General features: G+C 31.0%; 2 protein-coding genes across 5 annotated transcripts in view; one reads left to right on the top strand and one right to left on the bottom strand.

Annotated features, from left to right (window-relative positions):
• Positions 1–13,558, bottom strand: part of LOC118184865 (EF-hand domain-containing family member B-like) — a 94,770-nt gene extending 81,212 nt beyond the window's left edge. For 2 of the 3 annotated variants that reach the window (XM_085817324.1, XM_085817323.1), the window contains exons 1-2: positions 13,249–13,558; positions 9,858–10,026 (exon numbers count right to left, since the gene is read on the bottom strand). In XM_085817324.1, the coding sequence (XP_085673450.1) occupies positions 9,858–10,026; positions 13,249–13,275 (196 nt within the window). In that variant the 5' untranslated portion in view covers positions 13,276–13,558. The remainder of the gene's footprint in view (positions 1–9,857; positions 10,027–13,248) is intronic. The other variant, XM_085817322.1, reaches the window with a different exon arrangement.
• A 293-nt stretch (positions 13,559–13,851) lies between these two features.
• The window catches only part of Rab5 (RAS oncogene family member Rab5), a 69,785-nt gene continuing 58,478 nt past the window's right edge, over positions 13,852–25,158 (top strand). Inside the window, exon 1 of one of the 2 annotated variants that reach the window (XM_035354590.2) lies at positions 13,852–14,017. The gene's annotated coding sequence lies outside the window, so the exon portion shown is untranslated. The remainder of the gene's footprint in view (positions 14,018–25,158) is intronic. The other variant, XM_035354589.2, reaches the window with a different exon arrangement.

Below are 25,158 nucleotides of genomic sequence, written 5' to 3'. Positions count from 1 at the left end.
CACGTCCAAAATGTTTCTCAGCATGATAACGCAGATGCATATAGGGAATCTGATAATGAATTCTTCGTGAATTCCATAAATGTTCAAAGAACTAAAAGTGTGTGCTCAACATCATCTACAAAAGAGTGGACTAAAACTTTAATTGTTGAAGGGACAACTGTGACTTTTAAGTTGAACACAGGGTCTGAAGTGAATGTTTTGCCTGTGAAAACTTACGAAATACTGAGTGCTAAGAACTCTAATCTTATTTTAAACAAGTGTAATGTTGTATTAGAAGCATTTGGGGGGTCCAAGGTTAAACCTGATGGGTCATTAATGTTACAATGTTCCTCAGATGGTGTGGATCATACTCTAGAGTTTTTAATTGTTTCTAGCAAGCATATACGTCCATTATTAGGAATTGATGCATGTGTTAAACTTAATTTAATTCAGTTTATAAATAAGGTTGGAATATCAATTAAAGGTAAGTTGGATCAGTATACGATTGTTTTACCTCCATCTAAAGATCAATTTATTATTAATTATTAATAATTCAGAAGTGTTTGAACGTGCAGGGAAAAGTTATCTAGTAATAGGCTGTTACTTAATGGGTAGACATAATTCCTCTAAAAAATAAAAGTGCAGTGGAAGTTACTAGTAAATTGAAATCGATATTTGCAACACATGGAATACCCAAACCTTTAATTTGTGATAACGTACCATTTAATAGTTGGAAAATGAAGAGTTTCGCAAGGGATTGGGGATTTGAAATAATCACTAGCAGTCCTCGATATCCTAAATCCAATGGATTTGCAGAAAGGTTGGTAGGTATAGCTAAGAGTTTATTTAGAAAAGTAGGATTAGATAAATTAAATGAAGCTTTACTGGAATATAGAAATACTCCAATTTCAGGTATAAATTTATCACCAAGTCAAATGCTATTAAGTAGGAATTTAAGAACACGATTACCAATTACACAAACAGAATTGAAACCAACTGTAAAAGATCAATATAGAGAAAAGGTGAGGAGTAAGCAGAAACAGGCTAAAATCTATTATGATAAGCATGCAAGAGAAAGACCTGAATTTATTGCTGGGGAAAAGGTAATGTTAAGATGGGAAAATAAATGCCTGCTATAGTTTTAAAAAAAGCATTCAACTCCTAGATCATATTGGATTAGAACAAAAGATAATAAGGTAATTAGATGGAATAAATTCCATTTAAGAAAAACTAAAAATCAGAATTTAGTGACATTAGACTATTATGATCTATGTAATGAGAATGAGGAAAATATAAGTAGTGAACATCCAAAAATACATAATGATCCTCACCATCAAAATAATAGCAATAATATTAATTGTGATTGTGTATATAAAACAAGAAGTGGTTGTAATGTATATCGACCATCCAAATATGATAATTATGTAATGCATTGATTCCTATGAGTTTCCCAAAAGAGGGGAGATATAAGATAGATCAATAATTATTAATATGATTAAAACAGGCACTTTGGCATAATTTGATTCACAGAATCAAAATATGGAAAAAAATGGTATGTTATTTGAGAAAAAGTCGGATTTTGTGTCAAAATACCTATGTTAGAACAATGCTATATATAAATCTAATATATATCCTAAGTCGTGCTTTTTAGATATGGAAAATGCAAGTTAAATTTTGACAATCGGTTAAGTAGAATGGAAGGTATAGAGCTGCCAACCTTTTTCTGTGCAAGGTGTACACCAGAATTGAGAATACATGCTTGCAGAAATTTTAAATTTAAATAATCAAATAGAAAATGTAATTTGTGTTCCGAAGGGAAAATTTCCCCCTTAAATATATAACTGAATAACATATTTCAATCACTATATTAAAATCTAAGATACTCTTGCAATGTATCTATGAGATAATACAGCTTATTTTTAACTAGCAAATTTTGAAATAAATATTTTGTTTGAAATGAACAAAGAATTTTGTAGGAATCCTTTTCCCATAACACAAACAGTGAAGTTTTTAATAGTATCTATAGCAATTAAAATGTTTTACTTGACAGATACTACATAAACAACAAAATGTTACAATGCTTCCAGTTAAAACAGTCAACACAGCTTAAAAAAAAGACTGATATTTTAAAAATTATATGATATGTTTTTAATATTTTTATCTATCAAAATTAAACACGCTCTTTGCCATGCTTTAAAAGAAATAAAACAATATAAAGTACTATTTTTTACCTACTTCTGTTTCAAATATTTATATACAGTACTGAAAATGCTGATTTATAAAAGAAATGAATTTATAAGCAATAATTTTGCAACATTCTGCTACTGTACATTTTCTTTACACACGGCAAAACATATGTGATAAAACAGATAAATTAAAAATTTAATATATCAAACATACATTACACATATAAGCTTCACATTATTAAAAAATCATAAATAATAAAAAGGTATATATCAATTTTTTTTTTAAAAATGACTTACGACTTTTATAACAAGCAACTACATAAATGATGAAATACATCCTCAGTGTTAGTCAATGAAAGCGTAATGCCACTTTCTGATTATACTATCATACACTGCTAACTAGTATTGATCTAAATCAAATAACTGTTTTCGTTAAATTAATGTAGGCTTTAAAATTTTAAATATGATTCATGTATGAGTCTTTCCTTTTTAGATATCAGATAAATAGAGGTTTAAAAGCTTGCTTATAACAGAATGCTAAGAAAAAGGAATATTGTTATTAAAAAACAGCATCAGAAAATTTAATATATGACTAACTGAGGCCATACTCAAGACAATGAAAATCTAGCTGAGTTTCCAGATTTATTTAAAATACTGTAATTTTTAATCAAATTTGAAAGCAAACATTTAAAATGATTATATAGTTGTGAATATGTATTATAGAAATACACAATAATTTAAAGCAAAAAAGATACACAGTGAAGATATACTTAACTTTTTGCAATTGCAGTTTCAACTGGTTTATAATATTGTTAGTAAATTTATAATTTGTAATCAGCAATAAGATTTTTAACAGACTTTTCCAAACTTGTTCATACCGATGCTATAAAACACAACAGAAAGTGATAATGTAAGAGTTAGGCAGGCCCGTGCCAAACCTAATCGCCACCGTCGTACAAATGCCTAGTGAGTGCCTTTATCAAAGAATGTCTATGCCTTTTTGTAGTGATGATATTAAAAGGACATTGCTTATGGTTAACATTTAAAATGAAGCATTATTAACATAATAATATGAAAAAGAAATAAAATTAACTTTTGTCTAAATATGCAAACATTTTGTGCTTTGTTAAAACCCACACTCAAACATATTTATTGAAGAATTCTACATATAATTAAGCTATCAAAAGATGCCCAACTGGTATAGTGGTTAGCATTGCTGACTGCCATGCTGAAGGGCCCGGTTCGAATCCCGGAGAAGGCATGGATGTTTGTAAATGTATATTGTCCATGCGGCATGGGAGCACTGTAAATATGCGAGGCTAAACTCCTCTCAAAAGGTTGGTGGTAGAAGAAAAGCAGTGGGAAATGCTTGGACCTGCCCCCCCCAGAGTACTCTCCATCAAAATTGGAAGTGAAACTGAGCTAAATCGCTCTGGCACCTGTAAAGTGCTCAAAGCTGTTGCCTGTTGCCAACGATAAGCGTATCTTGCCATGATGAATTTCGTGGGCTTGGGCTGACTGTAGGTCAGACAAGTGAGCATTAATCAACAACAAGTTATAAAAAAAGTAGAACTGCAAGCGAATAATATACTAAATGCATTGGATACCAAATATATTGCTGAACACTATTTATTATCTTAAAATTAAAAGCAAATTAATATACATATCTAATATATTTGCACTGAATAAATTGTTGTTCGCAGCATAATTTACAACAAGGTTCAAACAGTGATTACAACAGGGCACAAGAAATGCTCTAGGGCTAATATCTATGGACATATTCAAAATTCTTTTCTGCACACCGCTATGTTGTTGACAACGATATAGCTTAGAGTTTTAACCGGCGATGCTACATTTCCTCCAAAAGCTTGCGAAAACTGAAGTTCGTGCATAAGATCTGTACTATTTATATTGCTTTGATTTTTATCAGTTAACGCTTTTTACAGTTTTTGACATAAGTTGAGCTGATCTTGTAAACATATATGAACGAAAATAGGCTATGCTGATGCGTATGCAAGGTACAGGGGGGCGACTTAGACGTGATCCACAAATTGCTTAGTCTTTATTTTGTGTCTACCATTGATATTGTAGTTATTTGTGCAACATTTATCTTTTTTGTGATTTTATTTTAGAGATTGCTTGTTATTGTTATTCTACACTAAAAAAAAAGGTAAGTGCAGTTACCTATTATGGTAAACTTAGGTTAGCTTTTTAATTCACAAAAGCGATGATTTGAGCACAATTACTCTATTTTTTTTTTAAATTTAAAATATGCTTATTTGAAATTTGAAGTGAAATAAAACTGCACAAGGTATTCGGAAATCAAAAATTGGCCATTTTCTGATTTTTAGCTATATGGAAAATGGAAGGAAAATGTTTCATTATTTCATTACGTCTTAAATACGTACTTTATATTTGATTTGTTTTAATAAACAAAAGCGTACCACCACCTCCTTGAATTATTTGGTATTGATCTAATAGTTCATACATTTTCCAAGCAATGATTTAAGTGTTTAAGATATACAGTACAAAGTCCGTAATCCGGACTCGTCGGCACTTCACCGATTCCAGATTAAAGAACATCAATTTAAACCTGGTAAGATGGCATGCAGAAAATATACAATTAAAAATAGGAAACCATAACTTATGAAATAAAGAGCAATTATGACCTAAAGGGTATCAAAATTTACAAAAAAAAGCATAATATTTATTGTTTACTTTATTAAACATTTCTTTTAATGTAACTTTCTTCACTATCAGAGGCCGCACATGGGTAAACGCTTTACTGGCTTTATGCGCATGCGTAGCGGAAATGCACATCAAAGTTAACATAAGTTTAACATAATATGTAACTGCACTTACCTTTTTTTAATGTAAGAAAACAATAACAACAAGCAATCACAAAAAAGACAAATGTTGTACAAATTACTACGATTGCAACAGCAGACACAAAATAAGGCTTAAGCAATTTGTCGAATGCGTCTACCTTTACACATGCATCAGCATCAAGTATTTTTATGATCAAATAAGACAGAAGAGAACACCAGATATGAACTCCTGCCCTGATTATAACTTTCGGTCAAATAAAACAGTATGCTACGAGGAAGGGATACTCAGACCTGGCAAGCTTGAGGGTGCCTTAACACAGTTAAACGCCTCAACCCCAAGAGGCAATCCAAGAGGTCACTAACCTATCCATCGAACTGACGAACTGAGTAGACAGGAAAACTCAGTAACACACATTCCACGTCTCCATCCTGGTAAAAGAATTGCCATCAACAGGAGCCCCGGACAGCAGAACAAAGTTACTTAAACTCTGTCAGACAGACCAGGCCACCAATCTAACCTGCTCACACTACGTCATAATATACAGATGTCGGCTTCAGGCTACCCCAGTGGAAACCAAGGAAGGATATGAATACGCAGTTTTGAGGCTCCAGACACCCATTGGAAATCTAAAGCAGTTTAAAGGCATACTGAATTTGCCAACTCTATCGACAGGGATGTTTCATCCCGGACAACCATGAATATCATATTATAAAGCTTCCCCACAACCAACGAAATGGACAAGACAGTACTATACGGTCCCTGCCGAGCCTGAAACAACCATCACCAGTGATGACTTTAGTCCTATGCAGACCGATTTTAAACAACCGTGGCCGAGACTGCCTAGGTACAAATCCTAATCAGTAGCTTCCCAGGTTTTACATGACTCAACTCCTGGAGGAGCATTCAAATCGAACAAGAATTTTCCTGTTCAGACAGGCAGGAAGACGAACTGCTAGTGTTAATGATTGCCCGGCGCCTTTTTGACTCGGGGCCGTCATGCCCTGCACGACCTTGTGCCTATTGTTGGCGCGGACCTGTAATTAGGCAAATGCAGAGCAATACCATACAGGATTTGAATCATTTTCCGAAACATGCCAGTCAAGTCATGTCAAAAATGAAAAATAGTGAAACACCATTCTGAAAACACATAACGTAAAATGACATATACATGGACAATATAGCCTTACATATATAATCATACAAATTATTACAAAAATAAAACAGATTATAGAGCGAAAAAATTTCTGAGTTAAAAAAAAAGAGAGAGAAAGAAAATCATGCTCTACAAAATATTTTCTTCAGCTAATAAACTCAAAGAAATTTTTAGAAATTCCTTCATTCTTAGAAATAAAAATTTTTTATTACAATATGTTTGTAATACTTACACAATTTTTTTTCACTGCAGTATTTTTAAACATAAGACCTGAGAAACCGCAGCATAGACACAATATGCATTTATGCACATACAATAAAGGTACCAGTGCAGATTCTGAGCAATTAAACATAAGAAATTCATAATTTATGTCCAGATTTATGACTTTATAATAATAGCTCACATCAGTTAAAATCTTGATGTAATTTCTTTATATTATGCATATATCAGTTTGAGAAACATTTGGCCATAAAAAAGATTTGTTAGCGTTGGATCCCACATAATCTGACAAATGCTCAAAAGAAGGCTTGTGTCGATTAGTGCAAAGAAATGTTGGAAAAATATGTTTAATGTTCATCAAAGGCTGTGTATAACATCTACACAGGAGACCAATCATGGATCTATGCATATAAGCACAAAGCAAAATAGCAGTTGACTGTATAGATCTTCCAAGATGAGCCAAATAAAGCAAAAGTTGTTCATGGAAGAAGCACATCGAAGAAAACGGTTGCCTCTTTCTTTGGTATTACCGATCATGTGGCGAAAATGACATTACAGCAATGCAGGATGGTTATTTCCGAATGGTACATGACCATTTGTTTGCCAGAAGTCATTGTATAAATTCGAAAAAAGCATAAGAGGCAAATCATTTTTCACCATGACAAGGCAAGCTTTCCCACATCGAGTCAAACAAATGAATTCTTGAAGGCCAAAATATTGAATTTTTAGATCATCCACCACACAGCCAATTTGGCTCCCAATGACTTTTTTTTACCCACACATCAAAAATAGATTACATGGTCAGCGATTTGCAACACCCGAAGAAGTGGTTGATGCATTCAAAATGCATGTTTCAGAGTTATCTTAATCAGACTGGAAAAAGTGTTTCGAAAATTGGTTCAAATGCATGCTGAAGTGTATTGATATACATGGGGAATATTTTGAAAAACAATAAAATCAATTTTGATCATTAACATTTGTTTTTTCATTATTAGGCTAGAAATATAAATAGCAACCCTCATTTTAACATGACTTCATTTCACAGCAAACATTAGCCAGTGGCATGTGAATAATTTCAATCTGCTAGCATTCATCAGCTGGTATAGCGTATGCATATCTGTTCTACTAGCATTAAGTTTATTTTTTATGCATATTTATTTAGAACTTTTACATAATCTTCTGACATCCTGATGTCAGACGTTTGCAAAGCATAGTTAAAATATTACATTATTAAATGGCTTCATATAACTGTTTTATGAAGAAATTAATATTATATGAGAAAGTTCAATTAAGTTCTACAATTTCTTTCTATAGAAATCTAATTTGAACATTGGGGAGCAGAAGTAGCTGACAGCAGACAATACAGAGATAAATCTGCACAAATGATGCCTAGAGATGGTAAGAGTCTGAAAATTACAGGCAGCCATATAAAGAGATATTGAGCAAAAGAGGTGGCAATAAGTGAGAGATATTGAGTAAAGAAGTAAACAATACAATTTTTACTCTGCACTGACAAAATATGACTTTCTATCAAAGAGTTACTTACTTAAAATCAGAAGGAACATTATCCCAGTATATGAAATAAGTTCTAAAATAATTTAAAATTTTAAAAAAGAATTTAGGATCGAGTCAATTTGCTAAATTTTGCATATTTTTCAAGATTGTAAATGAATACACAAAAATGCGCAATTAATGAAAATTATTTTCACAGCCATACTAAAGTTATAATAAAACTAAGTTACATTATTGCTAACATTTGCAGTGTTAATACGCCAATGCTGTAGATAAAGCAGAAATAAATAATCTGAAGTCAAATCATTAGCACAACATTAAATTAATCTAAAACAATTTAAACAATGTTAAAGTTTTAAACAGCATTTTAAAGGTCTGCTATTCTACATTTTGGAGTCAATAAAATTGTTTTTAGGTGCCATCTGATCTTAAAAAAACAATGGAAATATTTATCCTTTGTAATTTAGCACTTTCGTATTATCACAACCGCCTTAATAGAAGTCACCAAATTTTCAGAATGCACCAAACTCTGGCAACAATGCACATACCCATTTCTCAGGCAACCATGCGCCCAATCCTTCAGTCAAGTAACGTCATCAAGCAAGCAGTGGTTGTATTGCAGTGTCCAATTGTTTTTATAGATAAATTGTGATACTTTTTGCCTTCATTTTAATTTTAAAACATCACAAGTGGACTTTGCCAACAATAGAAGAAACTGCATTAAAATTTCTGCAGGAATGCAGTATTTTGTCTCAAAATCAATTGATGAGAAGAACGATAAGATGGATTTAGTAGGTAACTGATCTGCAATGCCGTGTTTGTGCAATTCTCTGATTTAAGTGAAAACCGGAGAACATCGTAAAAAAAATTGAAGAAAGTTTGTGTGAAAAATCTACGTATTTTATTTTTTAATCCATTATATAATCCTTATTTAATAATTAAAATTTGTATTTAATATTTTTACAGTATGTTTCCTTTTCATACACTGATAATGTCAGTGAAGACTTACGATAAATATCAATAGTTTGGGAATATGTTTTTAAAAAAAGACATGAAAATCATTGATAAGTAATTTCCGCTCTTTCATCTATAAAATATCACCAGACGGTATCAAGGTGGTTGTGTTAATACATAAGAATTTTTAATTTTTGACAAATCAGGCATATTGAAATTCAGAATAAACTGCTTTGTATTGATCAGCTGACTTTCTTCATGCACCTCGATTCACTTAGGAACACAGATATTTTGTTCTGCTATCATGCAGACACATTCCTGCTTTGAAGTGGAAAAAAGGTTGAACACCGAGATCACTCCTATGACTTTATTCTTGATAAAAATGTCAGCAAAGAAGTGATCGAAACAGTTCTTTCACAAAATATTGATGACCAAGAGCATATTATATGCAGTGATTGCATTTTTCCATACAGGATCTTTTTGAAAGCACATCAGCATTGCCATGTAAAGATTATTTGCGATGCTGAAATTTCAGGTCACATTCTAGTAGTCATAGTAGCCATCTGGCTACTTGACCTCCTGGATTTGTTTAATTAAGTGGCCAGCTTAATCAGACACTGTTAGTACACAGCATGAATTCAAGGTCATAAAGCTAATTAAGGGAATATTCTACCATCTTTACAACAGATAGGTAATAATTATTTATAATTTATTTTTAGCTTTAAAACCCTATTAATAAAACAGTTTATGCATCTTTAGATTACAAATGGAATTGATAATAATTACCATAATTAAATAAACAGCAAATGTGGATTTTCTCATATGAATTCTTTACTAAGCATAAAAGTCAATTTGTTTAAGTGTTTATGGCAAGATTATTTACCTGAAAGGAAGGTTTTTTATTTTAAATTAAGCATGCTGTAAATAAAAATACAATATCAGAAGCAACGGAATGAACTAACAGCTTGGTTCTATATTTCAACTCTTTTGCCTGTTTAAAAGAATTCAAAAAATGTATTACATACCCTTTTCACTAGACCTTCCAAAGAATGACTTAACAACTTTGGCAGGAATTTTAGGTGAAGGTGCTCTACCCAATGGACCTAATTGTTTTGTTTTATACACATTTTCTAAACAATCTTCTTGAACTTGAGCAAATTTTGGCAAAACAGGTGAATTCAATAAAGCTGAAACCTGTGGATAAAAAATAAACACTGTTCATTTATAAACTTTCAAAAATATGTTTAACATAAACCTCTAAGGTAATAAATAAAACATTTATAATGTTCAAGTTGTTCTAAATTCTTAATAATGTATGTATGTTTGTATGATTACTTTTTCTATTGCTGCTATTAAGAAAGGATTCTATTTAAGCACACTTCATGAATGAAAGAACTCGTTACTACATAACTTCTGTGCACAAATTATTGATATAAACTTACAGAGTTTAAGGTGTACTCAAGGCGTTCTCAATTTTTTAGATAAATCATAATTCAAGATAGAGTGTGACAAAACCCTAAAATAACAGAACTCTGCCAATTATTTCATCTAAGTGAACCACAATTTCAGCAGACAAATTTTATCTTAACAATAAATGTGCCTTAAAAGTCAATTTTAACTTCTGAATGCACACCTGTCTTTCCTTCAGACAGAAACCATGGACAGAGGTTGAAACTTTTATGAAAAGAAAATTGGGTACTCTTCTATTATTGGGACTGAATTCAGAAATATATGTATGAATATAAGTGGTTGTATACACACACATACATATGTATGTACTTATACATACATGAACACATACATCCATATATGCATTTCTATTTGGTCCCACTAACAGAACAGCACTGAATTCCCCACCAACACATCAAAAGCTCATTCTCCACAAAGAAGAGTAAATTTATGAAAGATAAATTTTATATTCCTGAAAGCATTAAAAGTAATCACCCAAGTTGTGCACAAACAACTCTAGTTGCTTTACAATGCAGAGCTCCTGCAGACTTTTTGAACGATATAACCAAACAAGGAGGATGAAAATTGTCACTTGCACAGAGGAGCCTTACGTTTATTCTCACATTTTTATGGGGTCAGATTCAGGGCAAATTTTTCTCTTGCTGCATTCTGTTTGACTAAAATTATATTGGTAAGGCATCAGAAAGTGGTGGACTTCTCCCTCTTTGATTTTGAAGCTACATTTGTCCAAATTTTCATCCATATTCTCATATTGTTTCTAGCATTATCTCTGTTCTCATTCTTTTTATTTTTTTTAATGTGCTCTGAAAAAAAGAATGGTTCTTCTATAAAGCATCCCTTAAACTGGTATATTATACCATATACTCAGGACTTGCATTCAGCTGGAGGATAGCTGAGCTATTTCTTAGAAATGAATGTAACTGTAATTCCAGCCAACATACCAAACAACACGAGGTCTGATATTTTTTTATTAATCTCTTTACATTCCATTTAATTTTATTTCAGTTTAAATACTTTATTATTTTAATAATTCCTTAATTCATTATTTTTTTGGTTATTTTAATTATTTATATTTTCCCTCCTTCTTGATTGCCTTCTATAGGGCTTCAATTCTAAAATTAGAAAATTCTAATTAATCTAAAATTAGAATCTTCATTTCTAATCTTAGAAAAATTAAAGATATGTATTATTAGTATAGCAACAATTAGATAAATATAATATCAGATTTTTCTCATCAAAACATTTTCACTACAGTAATTTTACAAAGAAATGCATGTGGTGTAAAATTACTGTTAAATTAAAAGGCAGCACAAAATAAAATACAAGCTTTGATACTGATCATAAACAAATTGTTTTTGTATTTCCTTATCATGAAATAAATATTTAACAACACTTGAAATTGTCATGATACAGATGAAGCAATTAAATTTGCCAATCTTGGTGATTAAATGCAAGATCACGTAATCAAGGAAGTAGATACATTTTTTTTTAGTTTGTTCTGAAAATATACATAAGACATAGAGACAGATATGAAAAACAAAGATATAATAATTTACAATAAAGGAAAAGTTTAAAAAAAAAATTCACAAACTGTTACCTGACATGCACATCATAAGGAATATCAGCAACCACAGGATTTATTTAAATATGGCCATTTTAATAATGAAGTATCCTAGAATGTTATCATAGATGGTATTACTATAAGGTAGCACTAGGTGCCACTCATATACAACCAAGTCCCATTTCATTTTTTAATATTTTATTTTCATTTACATTCTATGATGAATATTGGTCATTAATTACAGTAAAAAAGGTAAATGTATGATTAAAACAAGTAGCACTATTATTTCAAAGTTCCATTTCATTTTTTAATATTTTATTTTCATTTAAATTCTATGATGAATATTGGTCATTAATTACAGTAAAAAAGGTAAATGCATGATTAAAAAAAAGTAGCATTATTATTTCAACACACAAGTAATTATTTTTTAAAAAAGTTGTAAATTTTGAAAAAAAAAAACTAAAATCCCATAATATTTAATTCATAACAAGATGTAATGACCTTTTTTTAAGTGATTTTCAGAAACCTTCGATTTTTCTTTTTCTGATAGCCTATAAATGTTTAATAACTCAATACAAAATAATTTTAATTGATGCAATTTATGAAAAAATTTGGAAAAAATTTATTATTTGGAGACATCTCCTTAGAGAGGTTTATTTCACAGCCAGAGCCGTAGTTAGGGTTTTCAGCTCCCGGGAACAACTGAAAGATTTTGGGTCCCTTTTTATGTACCAATAATGAACATTTCCTTCTAAAATTTCATTACATCAATTTGTCACCCCCTTGATGTTGTACCCAGGAACAGATGTCCCCCCCCTTGCACCACCCTAGCTATGCCACTGTACACATTACTCTATTTTTACCTAACAATACACCACGATCATTTGCTTTTGTTATAAAAATGTTTTTACCTCTAAATAATGTAACAATGAAACAAGTGATATTGAAATGTTTAAAATAACTTTTTATAGTTCATTCTATTTTTCTCACATTTTTGGCAGAAGAATAACTCACAATGAAAAATATAATAGATAAAAAAAGTTTCTGAAATTCGTTGCCACATAAAATTAATACATAGTCTAACTCCATGATATTCACAAATGACACGTAAAAATAAAACTGGATACAGGAGCTGGTAAAGTAACGACAAACAGCTAAGCTATTTATTTGTTAAAGAGTGAATACCTATATTAACACATAAGATGTATTTCAATTATCAAATTAAACACTAAAGTATCACAATATGCAATTCAACTTAAAAACACACACATGCTAATTCAAGTACATTTTGACTAAATGTTAAAATACCCGCTCATGAAAAAGATCCGATAAAAATAAAAACTTATTTTTATTTAAACTCTAAAGTAAAATAGGATTTAACTCACTCTCGTTGACAGAAAACGTCTTTCCATTTATAAATTATCAAGTACTGTGCAATATAATCCAAAAAATACTCATTAAATTATATGTCTAACGGAATCATAGCAATGCTATAAAGATTTATTTAAATGATTAAAATTAAAGAGAGTAACTCGACGTCACTGCAATGTCATTCAAAATAACCGCTAAGAATAATAAAATATCATCTCGTGATGTAAGGGCCGTGAAACTCTTTAATACACTTCTTCTTAATGAAATTTAATATTTTTTACTCAATAAACTAGACAGTATTTAATAAAAGAAACTATAATGTATCCCTTACCAAACTCAAAACACAGCTGATTTCTATAGTGCAGCAGAAAAGTGGAAATATAGTACCCTCTTTGGATATCTAAATTTTAATGTGAAAATTCCGAAAGTAAATCATTTAAGCAGCTCATAAACTTAAAAAGACAGCTGTAAATTATTTGCATTTTAGATTAATTTATTATTATTGATATACAATATAAAAGTTTTATATTTTGGTGTTAGCGTAATGGCGGATTTAGATTTTGTCAAATCACGTAGTAATGTGGTATTATTGAGCTGAGGGTGGTTCATGTCTGAACTCTCAGCTTGTGATTTTCTGCAAATGACGTAGGTTATTTACGAGAATAATTTCTTTGAACAAAACCGTGGATTCCTTTTTTTTATAGCGTTTGGAATTGATTTTTTTTTTTTAAGATTTTGTGTGTGCAGTTATTTCATAAACGCTTTACTAGTCCTGTACTAAAGGTTAGTATGTATAGTATTCATTGCCTCCTTACTAGAAAATTAGGGTTACTTTCTTTTTAACTCTTCTGACGATTTGTTTATTTATATTAATAAGTATTCAAGTCATTGTTTAATCAGGAGAGTAGTCTATTTTGTATATGATAATAAATGGGCCATTATTAAAATTGAGAATTAATTGATGCAACTACGTATTGGAAAAAATCTATCTATTAAGCCTAATTCACTGAAAGTTGTGCAATGTATACTGTTAGAGAAAAATAATTCTTAAATATCATTTGTTATTAAGGTTCATCGTATAGTAGATTTTACTTAATTACGTTATATGAATGAGATAAAGCGCGAACTTACTAATTTAATTAAGGCTACCGTCGCACTTGAATGAATACGCCCAAAATAAATTGGTGAAAAAAAAATGTTCTCATTATATTTGTATAAAACAACTGATGAAATATGTAAAGCATATATTCCTTTGTTATTAAAAATAGTCAAATCAATATGTTAACAGTTCGTTAATCTATGTTGTGACTAAACTTTGTGGGCGAGTGTTTGTGTTTAAAACTAATAAAGCATTATTGATTGAGTTAAATCTTTTAAATCAGCTGTATTAGTTGTGCTAGTTTTTTTTTTTTTTTTTTTTACTTTAAATTTTAATTTACTCTGAAGCAAGTTTGAGTTATCTAGATTTTTTATGTTAATAAAATTAAGTACACAGTTGTTAAAAAGTAAAGGTACTGTGTGGATTAGATAATTCCTTGTAAGGTGTTATTTATTTTATTATTATTTTTTTAATTTTGATAATATATAAATAAGCGATTAGAAGGTGTCTGTTGTGTCTTATCTCTAAAGTATACAGAAGTTGTTTGAACTGCCAACTGTTTTTTGTGAATATAAACATTATTTCTGCAACTTAGAAGAAACAGTAAGCAATGTAAAAAGAACTATTGTATCGTTGTTAAAAAAAGTATTAAATATTTATTTGATATTTTAAATAGGTAAGTTAAATCTCTGCAACAGTGAGCAATGGAAGTAATCACTAAATCCGTATAAACGAAATGCTATAACTAAATAAACTAGTGAAATCTTCTTGGTAATGAGCTAGAAACGTTAATTATTACTAAGAAAGTAATATTAAATATATATCAAATATCTCAACTAAGAATAGTTAAATCTTCCCATCTATATATTAATAAGAGCTTATTTGGGTTACCTTTGTTTCATCTGAAATGTACTGAATTTTGCAAAGAATTTTTAATTATAGAAGCTAGAGTTATGCAATGGTTTTATTTCATGTTTATACTAAGTTGAATTAATAACTCTAATGTTATTTTGAAAGATGTGATACAGGTGTTTAAATTTGTATTACTATGGTCCTTTAAATGAATATTTTTGTATGTAATATGGCTTTTAAATCTTCTTTTTCATCTGTTATGACATTAAAATTGTACAATATTTTGTTTGCAAAGTGAGGAATCCAATTTCCTAAAAGTATGTAAATTTGGAATAATAAGAAGAAATTTTTTAAAGGGAGAAATCTGTTGTAAAATTTACCACAATTAGCCTGTGCTCTTACTTCTGAAATGTCATATCAAACTTATTAAGGCATTTTTGGCTGGAGTACATGTGCTGTCCAGAAAAAGAATAAAAATCATAACAAATCGATTCCTTTCAGTAAAATTTTATAGGTCATAACCAGTCAGGTGTTACGGTTTGTTCCGCTTGTTGAACACTTGCTTCTAAAGATAGATAATCACTAGGGGCTGTACACAAAGGTGTTATGATTCACTGCATAGTTAATTTTTTATATGAATTCAACTTTTTCAAAATAAGTCTTATACTGATACAGTTGTAACATAGAGTGAAATCAAGTACAGTATTTTACATTTTTAAAATAATAATAATTTCTTAAATGTAGAATACCATTGCTGCTTGTTTAGGAAAAAAGTCATTTTCTCTTTTAAGAAACTGCTTTACAAAGAGCTTGTGAAAGTAGACAAAAATGAGTCATAAGTAAACATTTACACAAAAAAGAAATTTAAATGCATAAATAGTAAATATATTAGTATTTTTTTGAATATGTAATCTCGAATCATTTGTTATGAGGCAGAAGACTATCACTCTTTTACCAGAACCTTTTTTAGTACTTAAGAGCAGATTTTGAATTTCAGTCTTAAAATTTTTCACTTAATTGCAGTTTTATGTGCAAGTTCTAAAACTAAATTTGAAGTTCAGTTTTACCTTAGGTAAATTTTGTTGTAGGTGTATATCAATTTGTTTTATTTCCCTTTTGCTAGTCTGCTTTTGGATTTTTCTGTTGTGCCTATATTTACTTAATTAAAGTTTGGCTACCAGTAATTTTAAGTTAAATTACGTGCATTCAGGGAAACAGCTTGAAGTTTTAGAGCCATGTATTTTTATGGAATCATTATTATATTAATTGTTAAGATATCCCACTTTTGGGTCAGTTAGCTAATTAATAATTGTAGAAATGTAGCAAATATGAAATTATGGTCATGTATATGACTTATTTATACACCCTTTTGGTAATCTAAGGTGTGCCAAAGTAATTAAAATTTTCTCCTTGTTTGTCAATGATTTTATTTCTTGGCATATCTTATATATATAAATTAGAGGAGCTTCAGATTTATTTTATCACTCATAAAAAAATGTGTTTTTTTACTTCAAACCTGTTTGGCCTATCAGTAGCCAAGCATTAAGTTTCTTGAACATTGACAGTTTAAATTTGGACTAACACACATGGGGATTTTCATTGGTTTTCCCCATAAATAAAGCCGTTTCCCTTTAAAAAATCTGTGAAAGCATTGATTGAGTGAATAGGTCTGGTATACTTTGCTGTTATCCAAAAAGCCAATTGACATGATCTTAATGATATATGGTTGTTTAGTAAATTAAACAAATGATTTGTAGGATATTTCATTATTTATGAGTGTCCATTAAATTTACTTACTTTAAAAGTTACTTTGTGAGATATTTAATGTGTGGATTTCAAATTTTTGGCTTATGTGCAAGAAACGGGTATAATTTCCAGTTTTTTCTGAAAAGTAAAATCTCTTAATCATTTCCAGTTTTTCAGTAGTTTCTGCATTTTTTAGGAAATTTAGATTAGTTTGCTAATAAGCAGTGAATGAGTTGCTGGTGTGTAGTGTAGCTAGTACTACTGGTTGACAGTCAGGCTAGTGAAGCTTGAGGTCTGTTGGTCATCGTTTGCAAAGCCACATAATTGATGTGCAGTTTGGATTGTGGAATTAAGGTTAGTGCAGTTAGATTGTTTCAGGTGAAATGGGAAAATGTACAAATGTAAAGTCTGTTTTAGCTTGTTAAAAACTAAGGGAATGTCACCACGTGCTTCACCACATGGTGCTTCATCGAAAAAATGTATGTATGAGTGGGTTCAGCCGCTGCTGGGACAACATGAAGGATTTGCAATGGCAAATAGGCCTGTCATGCCATTACAGACAGAAATATCAAAATTCCCAGCTCGGGATAAAATTATTAATGGACTTCAAATGTTGGCTAAATATACAGGAGTGTCATAGACTGCTTATTCATTTGTAACTGAAAAAATAAGTAAGTGTAAACTGTATGTATGGTTAGTGCCTCATGATTTGGTTTCTGTTCAGAAACAAGACAGAATGAAGGCATGCAGAGACTTTATCAGCAAGCTGAATTGTGATTGTACCTTTTTTTAGTGGATAATTAAGGATAAGTAGTAGTATCTTAAGATAAGACCTAGAAGCAAAGCAGAAGGCCTAGGGTCACCAAAAGAAAGGTTAGGTGCAAGAAGTCATCTATCAAGACAATGCTGATTAGCTTTTTTGATGTTGGAGGGATCATTCATAAAGAATACCTTCCCAGAGGGCAAAATGCTGAATGCAGCCAGCTCTGTGAACGTGAGATTAAATGTATGCATTCCCAGTGTAACGGAAATGGGTCGTGGTGTCTGCTGCACATTAACAAGTGTTCCTATAACTGCCATAATCAGGCAGAAGTTGCTCATTCATAAGGAGGTTGTTTTCCTTCTCCACCCTCAATTTACCAGATCTGACCTCTGTCAATTATTTCCCTTTCCCTCACTTGAAGAAGCACATAAAAGGACAACTATATTTAAACGTCCCAAGAAATAGCACGCTGAGTTCAATCTTATCTCACAAGCTGCCTTTGCCCCAAAGCATGCAAGACCTCTACGTGTGCTCTTAGAAATGCATAACTATGGGGAAACAATTATTTGAAGGACAGTAATTTTAAAGGATTTTCATTAATTGAAAATTATTCTTGCATGCATGTACCACCTTTCCTGAAAATAAATAATGAGATCGATCATTGCCCATGTTTATTAATTATAAGTTGTATATTATATTTAAAATTAAATCATAATTTGTAATAGTCCCTTAAAGTTTTTCTTTAATTTGGTTATTTTCTTTTTATTCTAAAAATAGTAACAAAATCAACCTAAACTGTATCATTTTAAATTTAATCCTTGTTTTGTGATTCTTATGTAATGCTTATTATGTATATACTTATTAACACTTCAGAACGTAATGATGTTAAAATTACAGACTGAATTAACTAACAAGAATGAAATCAAACCAAAAATCTATCTAACCTCTGAAGTATATCTGCATATTTCTTTTTTGCTTATCTATCCTTGCAGTTTACTGTCACTTTTTTTTTCTTGTTTACTTTAAAAATGTGCAATTTTTTTTAAGAATGAGCATATCGCATGCCGATTTAGCTGTGTTGAGCATTATTTTTTCGAAAAATAAAAGGTATTAAATTGGCTATGATTCCTATCGTCTTATGCTTTAAACTTCATCTCTCTGTGATCGTGTTCCCCCATCGTTATATCAGAATTTTCATCATATGTTATATGTGTGATGTGTGTATATATCCAAACTTGATAAAACTGGTAAGTGCATTTGAATAGAAAATGTTAAAATCCAGTAAACCTCTACCGAATGAGATTTTACATATCCGCATTATTGTAATTGTCTCCGTTTAATTTGTCCAGCAGTAGAATTTCAATTTTATGCAGTACGCTGCAGAATGTTAGCTGCATTGCAATAGTTCTTTTTTATTGACTGGTTTGAAAATTCATTCACGAAAGAAGTTAAACATTACTTAGAACAACAAAACTTTAGCTTTTAAAGTTCTACTTCTCGGTAATGTTCCTATACAGTGCTTAAGAATTGCATCTAAATGTAGAGATTGTATTCCTTCCACCCAACACCACTTCCTTAATTCCCCTAATGAATCAAAGAATCATAAAAACGTTCAAAGCCTATTATGCTAGGCATTTTTTATTTCTCTGCAAAAAGCACTAAACAAAGGAAAGTTTAAGATACCAATGTCATTTTGGAAGTAACATTACATAGAAATGATTAAATCTGCTTGGGGAGAATTAAATATGTCAACCTTGAATGCCTGCTGGCATCAGCACTGGCTAAAAGATAATAATTTTAAAGGAGTTTTGTTAATTGAGAATGAAGCCAAGAAAATTATATAGATTACAAAAGCAATAGGTAGTGAAGGATTTTTAAGTATAGACGAAGGAAAAAGAAATAGTTTAAAATGATACATGAAGATTTGGATGATGGAGAGAGCAACAATAGTGAAGAAGATGAAGAGCCTTTAACTCTTTGTGGTCAAATTAAATTTGGAGATGGGTATCATACTGGTCGGAATTAATTTCCGTCGATAGAGCAGGGATACATAACACGCAAGGTTACGATGGATAAACAAGATTTAGTAATTCTTTTGTGAACTATAAGATATATCTTTATTCAGTACACTCATCTAGTGATATGTTTTTGTATAAAAATTCTGTTTTATAATTCTCTTTCGTGTGATATTTTTCTTTGATTCCGTTCAAAAATTAGTTTTTGATTATGGCTGATCTGTGTACGTAACGTCTCTCCCAAGTAGTAAATTCGTTTATATTACTATTGTCATTTCTTCTGTTTCACTGTTGCTGGATATTAACTGCCTTACTTGTCTCTTCATGAGAACTATGTCACTATCAGAGTCACTGCAATCGTTATCACTTTCTCTATCAGTCAGTATTCAAGAGGCTAAAATTAAACTCTTCATTGCTATTGTCAGTTTCACTGAACACTTCTTGCGGTAACTTTCTTTTTGCCATTTCGGGGAATTATTTTGGAATTTTTTAAAAAGAGAGAATGTCTAATTACTGTTAAATACAATTTATAAAATATTCTTTGGAATTCTACAAGGTATCGTCGAACGTTGTTGATTTCGTGTGCTGGGTCATAACTTTTGTTTAGATTACGTTATCTCCAATCGATGGAGCACCGTATTGGTTCTTGAATAGGTTCTTTAGGCATTGAGGTTTGTATAGGAAAAGTGTAAACTGATATATAAATGCATACAGTATACGATTTATATAGTTCCTTGCTGTGGTGGCTGAGAACAGACATATGACCAGAACAGTAAAAAAGACTGTGGTGGCTGAGAGTGGATATACAACCGCAAAGGGTTAACATACAAGAAGTTAAACAAATTTTTAAAAAATGCATAGGAACTGTCTAATTTTGTAATGGAGATTGACTCAAAAGAAGAAAGATGACACTTTTTGAGAGGTATAAAAAAGTTTGCTCTCCTTACCATGAAAATGTTTAACGAGATTGTGTCAAGCAAAAATCACCAGCTATTTAAAAGAAATAATTGTACCATGTATCTACTTTTCATTCTTACGTTTTTAAGGCCAAAATGTTGAATCAATGAGGTAATGCTAGCATACCTGCCAACTTTTACGAATTTTTCATAATTTTTACGAAAATGCATTTGTCTTTGCGATTTTACGATCGTAATCAATTTTTTACAATTTTTTTCCTTTTTCAAGTGTTTTTAGTGATTTTTGTCGAAATTTTAGAATTTTTCGCCAATTGCATCGTGTTTTACCGCCAACTACCGACTACTTCGAATCCAGTAACCTGCGGTTTCTCCCAACTCACCGCTTAACCAGCCAATCCAATGTGCTGAACTTGTTTCTCCCACTCTTTTCTTTGTGGGCACCAGATTATTTTTTTAGCATGATTGTTGCATTTTTTTTTTTTTTGTTTTGTTTTTGTTGTTTGCACGTGCTACGAATTTTCTTTATACGTCGTTGTTACGAAATGAGTTAAAAAAAAACCGTATTCTGAATATTTTCAGCCTGCCTACAAAGCCGAATTTCCAACAATTAAAGAATCCTTCAAAGGAAATAACTATGCATTTTGCAACGTGTGCGTGTGTGACTTCATAATAAGTCACGGTGGAAGAAGCGACATTGTGAAGCATGTTAAGTCTAAAAAGCATGAAGTTAATGCTTCGGCTTCAACAACGTCAAAGAAAGTGGATTGGTTTTTTTTTTTTTTTTTTTTTTTCCCCCCTCAAAATTTGTAAGAATTTGGATGTTGATGTCATTTTGGCAGAGTGTTTGTTTACTGCATTCCTCATCGAACACAACGTGCCGCTAAGCGCTGCCGATCATGCCGGTCAACTTTTCAGACGGATATTTCCCGACTCCAAGATTGCTCAGAAATATGCTTGTGCTCGCATGAAAACATCTTCTATTGTGAACGAAATTGCTTGCGATGCACAAAGTAAAACGATAGCTGCATTCCAGAATTCAGCATTTTTGGTGTCAGTCGATGGCAGCGATTGGAAGCTTTACCCCATCATTGTCACATATTTCTGTGATGTTTCTAATGAAATGAAAACTCATCTTTTGCATCTTCCATTGTTAAGTGGAGACGCTATGGGGGAAAATATTGCCTTCTTGGTAATTAATGAGTTGAAACAACTTAACATCCCAATATAAAACTGCAGTTGTTGTAAAGAAACAGGGAAGAAGAAACAGTCTTCTATTAGCCGGGAGGAAAGGATTTTCTATCTTCTTTCTTCGGATTTGAACAAAGCATATTGTAGTTTTGTGTTAAGTACCATTAAGATTTTTGAAAGTGTAAATACCCTTCTACAATCAGCTTCGCCAAAATCTCCCCTGCTTATCCAAATTCTTAATGATCTTTGGAAAGAACTTTATACTAAGTTTGTAAAACCGTCAGTTGTGAAAAACAGTGTGTTGATTCGTGTTGCGTATAATAGTTTGACAAATCAAAAGGATGACAATGATCTTATAATTGGAAATCAAACCAGGGAACTTGTAAATTCTTTGAAAGATCATAAGAAAAAAGAATTTTTTTAATGTGTTAGAAAGTACTTTTCTTCAGCCTGTGATTACATTGTAAGGAATTTTCCTTTGCAAAATGAAGTTCTTTTAAATGCTGAAGTGGCAAATTTCAAACAAAGTGAAAATTCATCTTTTGAAAAGATTCATTTTTTTATTGATAAATTTCCATTTTTGTTAACAATTAAAGAAAATGAATGCCATAATGATGCTTTAGGTGAACTACAGAACCAATTTTCTGCTGCACAGTTTGAAGACTTTGCCAGTTCTGGAGAAGATAAGACTTAATGTCCTCGTTGGTACCTTAAAAAGAATAAAAAGAGCTGATGGAACACCAAAATATGATAGACTAGCAAGAGTTTTATGTGCTATTCTCGTAATTCTACACAGTAATGCTGAGTGCGAGAGAGTCTTCAGTGTTGTGAAGAAAAACAAAACTGTGTTTCGTTCTTCAATTTCACCAAAAACTCTAGAAAACATTTTAATTGCTAAATGTTATGAGGAAACTAATTGTTATGACAGGAAATTTTCCAAAGAATTTTTGGCTAAAGCCAAAAAATGCACTCTTAATTCATTGCAATAATTTTTTTGTGTAACATTAAGTTCTTGTTTTATGTTTCCTAATAAATTTTTTAGTTACTACTTAATTGAGATTTACTAATGTAAGTACAATTTTCTTTTTTCTATTTGTATAAATTGTTATTTTTTTAATATCAAAGCATGATATTAATTCTTCGTGTTCTTCTGAATTTTGGAGAAATCTGAATTTTTATCTTTAGAGGTTGGCAGGTATGTGCTAGTCAGCAGAAAAAAAATGATTTGACACTTTGAGAAATTGTTGAATTTTATATTTGATGCTTTTCATTGCATAAATTATTAGGACAACCTAGCTTCATTGACGTAAAAATAATTTGACTAACTAGTAAATTATTGTAGAAATGAGTTTCTATGAGGGATAGTATTTTTATAACCAATTATTTTGCATAATGAATTAGGTATATATCTTTTTTTCTGTACCATAAACATCTGAAATATTAAAACAGCTAGGAAGAAGGCATCAAAATGATCATAAAGTTGTAAAAAAAACTAAATGCAATAACAGGTATTTTACAATGAAACAGTATCTAATGATAAGTTTATTTTTCACTATATAAATTTTATTGTAATGTAAAAATGATAGGAAGGAAGGGTTTATGGTTAGTTATATATAGGGATTATTTCAATAAATATGTGCATTGATATCTGCCAGAAGTCTGGGTAATTTTTACTTGAGGTTTTATTAAATACGATTTTCAGGTAGTCAAATGTTCTTTAGAACTTAAGTGCTAGGTTTACTATTAAAAGGAAGGTACGTTTCAAATGTGTTTTTTTTAAAGCAGTGGATTATCTTTATGAAGGCTTTCGTTATCATCTGGGAGATAGTAAGCAAAGAGTTAAAACTAGTTTGGCAATGCTGCTGGATTCTACAGTAGTTGGTTATCAGCATGACAAAGATGGGAAAGCACCATTAAAAGGTTTATTGTCCCAAATTATCTATATCTGAGATATAATTCTTAACAGATAAGAAAACTAGTAAAGCAGTATTGCATGCTTTTCACAATAAAAGTAAACATTATTAAAATTCCTTACTGTATAAGCTGCACTTTGAAATTTCATATAACGTGTTTTAAAAATACCATTTGAACACTGGAGGTAATACATTTGCCTGAATGGACTACTAAGAGCAGAAATTGGAATTCCTCCCACCCTTCAACAGATTAAACTTGAACAAAAAAAATTTAATTAAAAATTCAGTTCTTTTTTGTTACAGGACAGCATAATGGTAAAATTTGGCTGGCTTATATTTTAGGGTGCCCCTTAGATTATTGCCAAGTTGTTTTATTTATGCAGTTCTTGACTTGTTATTTTGGTTTTATATAGTGGCCATCTTGAAATTATGCCTTGCTGGCCAATCACCAATTTTCGCCAAGGGTCAACCTTAAATACATTTTAACCTAAAATTTTTATAAACTAAATAAAATTAATGGTGCATTTCAGTTTTACCAGTGATTGGCTAACTGCAGCATTTATCGCCAAAGGATACAGCAAACCCAAGTAATGTGATTTGTGAAATCATTTCTTTCAAAGTTATGACAGTTTAAGTCAACATGAAGTGAAAACAAATCTGTTACATTCTTACATTGAATTTATGGTGTTTTATCTTGACCTGCACCTGAGAAAACTGACAACAAATGATATTATACACCATTGTGGAAGCCATATGTACAAAATGGCCAAAAAGAGAAAGGCCTTTGTGTTGCTGGTTGCTTCATTGCTTCAAAAATTGCATTCCTGACAGCTGTTAGAAGAACTTTATAGCCGCTTAAAAAATAAATATTTTACAGTAGGTATTTGTGCATTTGGATTTTTTCCCTACCATTTCTAAAAATCTAATATATATTATTTTTCCTGAAACAAATTTAGCTAAACAGCTTCATGAAAGTTTTGATCTCATGTGCTTCAGTGCAGCATGATTAAAGCCATTCACTGGTGGCAAATCCCTTAAAGATTGATTGAGTCTGCTGAACTTTTTGACAGTGCTTTTGTAATACGAGTTTGCCAGGCAACATGGTAATGGAATGTATTAATGAAATTGCCAGCTATTTATGATGTTGGTTTAAAAATATATGTAGATTTTGTAGCATTCTTAAAAATAGTTGATGAGCACATCACACTGCATATATAGCACATCTTCCATTTCTGTACAAGGTGTTTCTGATGAATTTGAAGCAATTGAATTTATGGAACCATTTCCTATGAAAGGGAAAACTAGTAAAAGTTATATGTTTTTGAATTAAAAACTGTAACAGATAAAATTGGGATTGAATTTTCAGGGTAGTGTAGCTGTTATGGTTGGTAAAAAATGAAATGGCAGAGAAATTAAGAAATATAGTGAAAG

This window comes from Stegodyphus dumicola, chromosome 5 (genome assembly GCF_044657685.1).
Source record: "Stegodyphus dumicola isolate Sdum_Otavi_A_Nest chromosome 5, ASM4465768v1".
In the NCBI taxonomy this organism is placed as follows: Eukaryota; Metazoa; Arthropoda; class Arachnida; order Araneae; family Eresidae; genus Stegodyphus; species Stegodyphus dumicola.
This window is presented reverse-complemented; position numbering and strand designations above follow the sequence as displayed.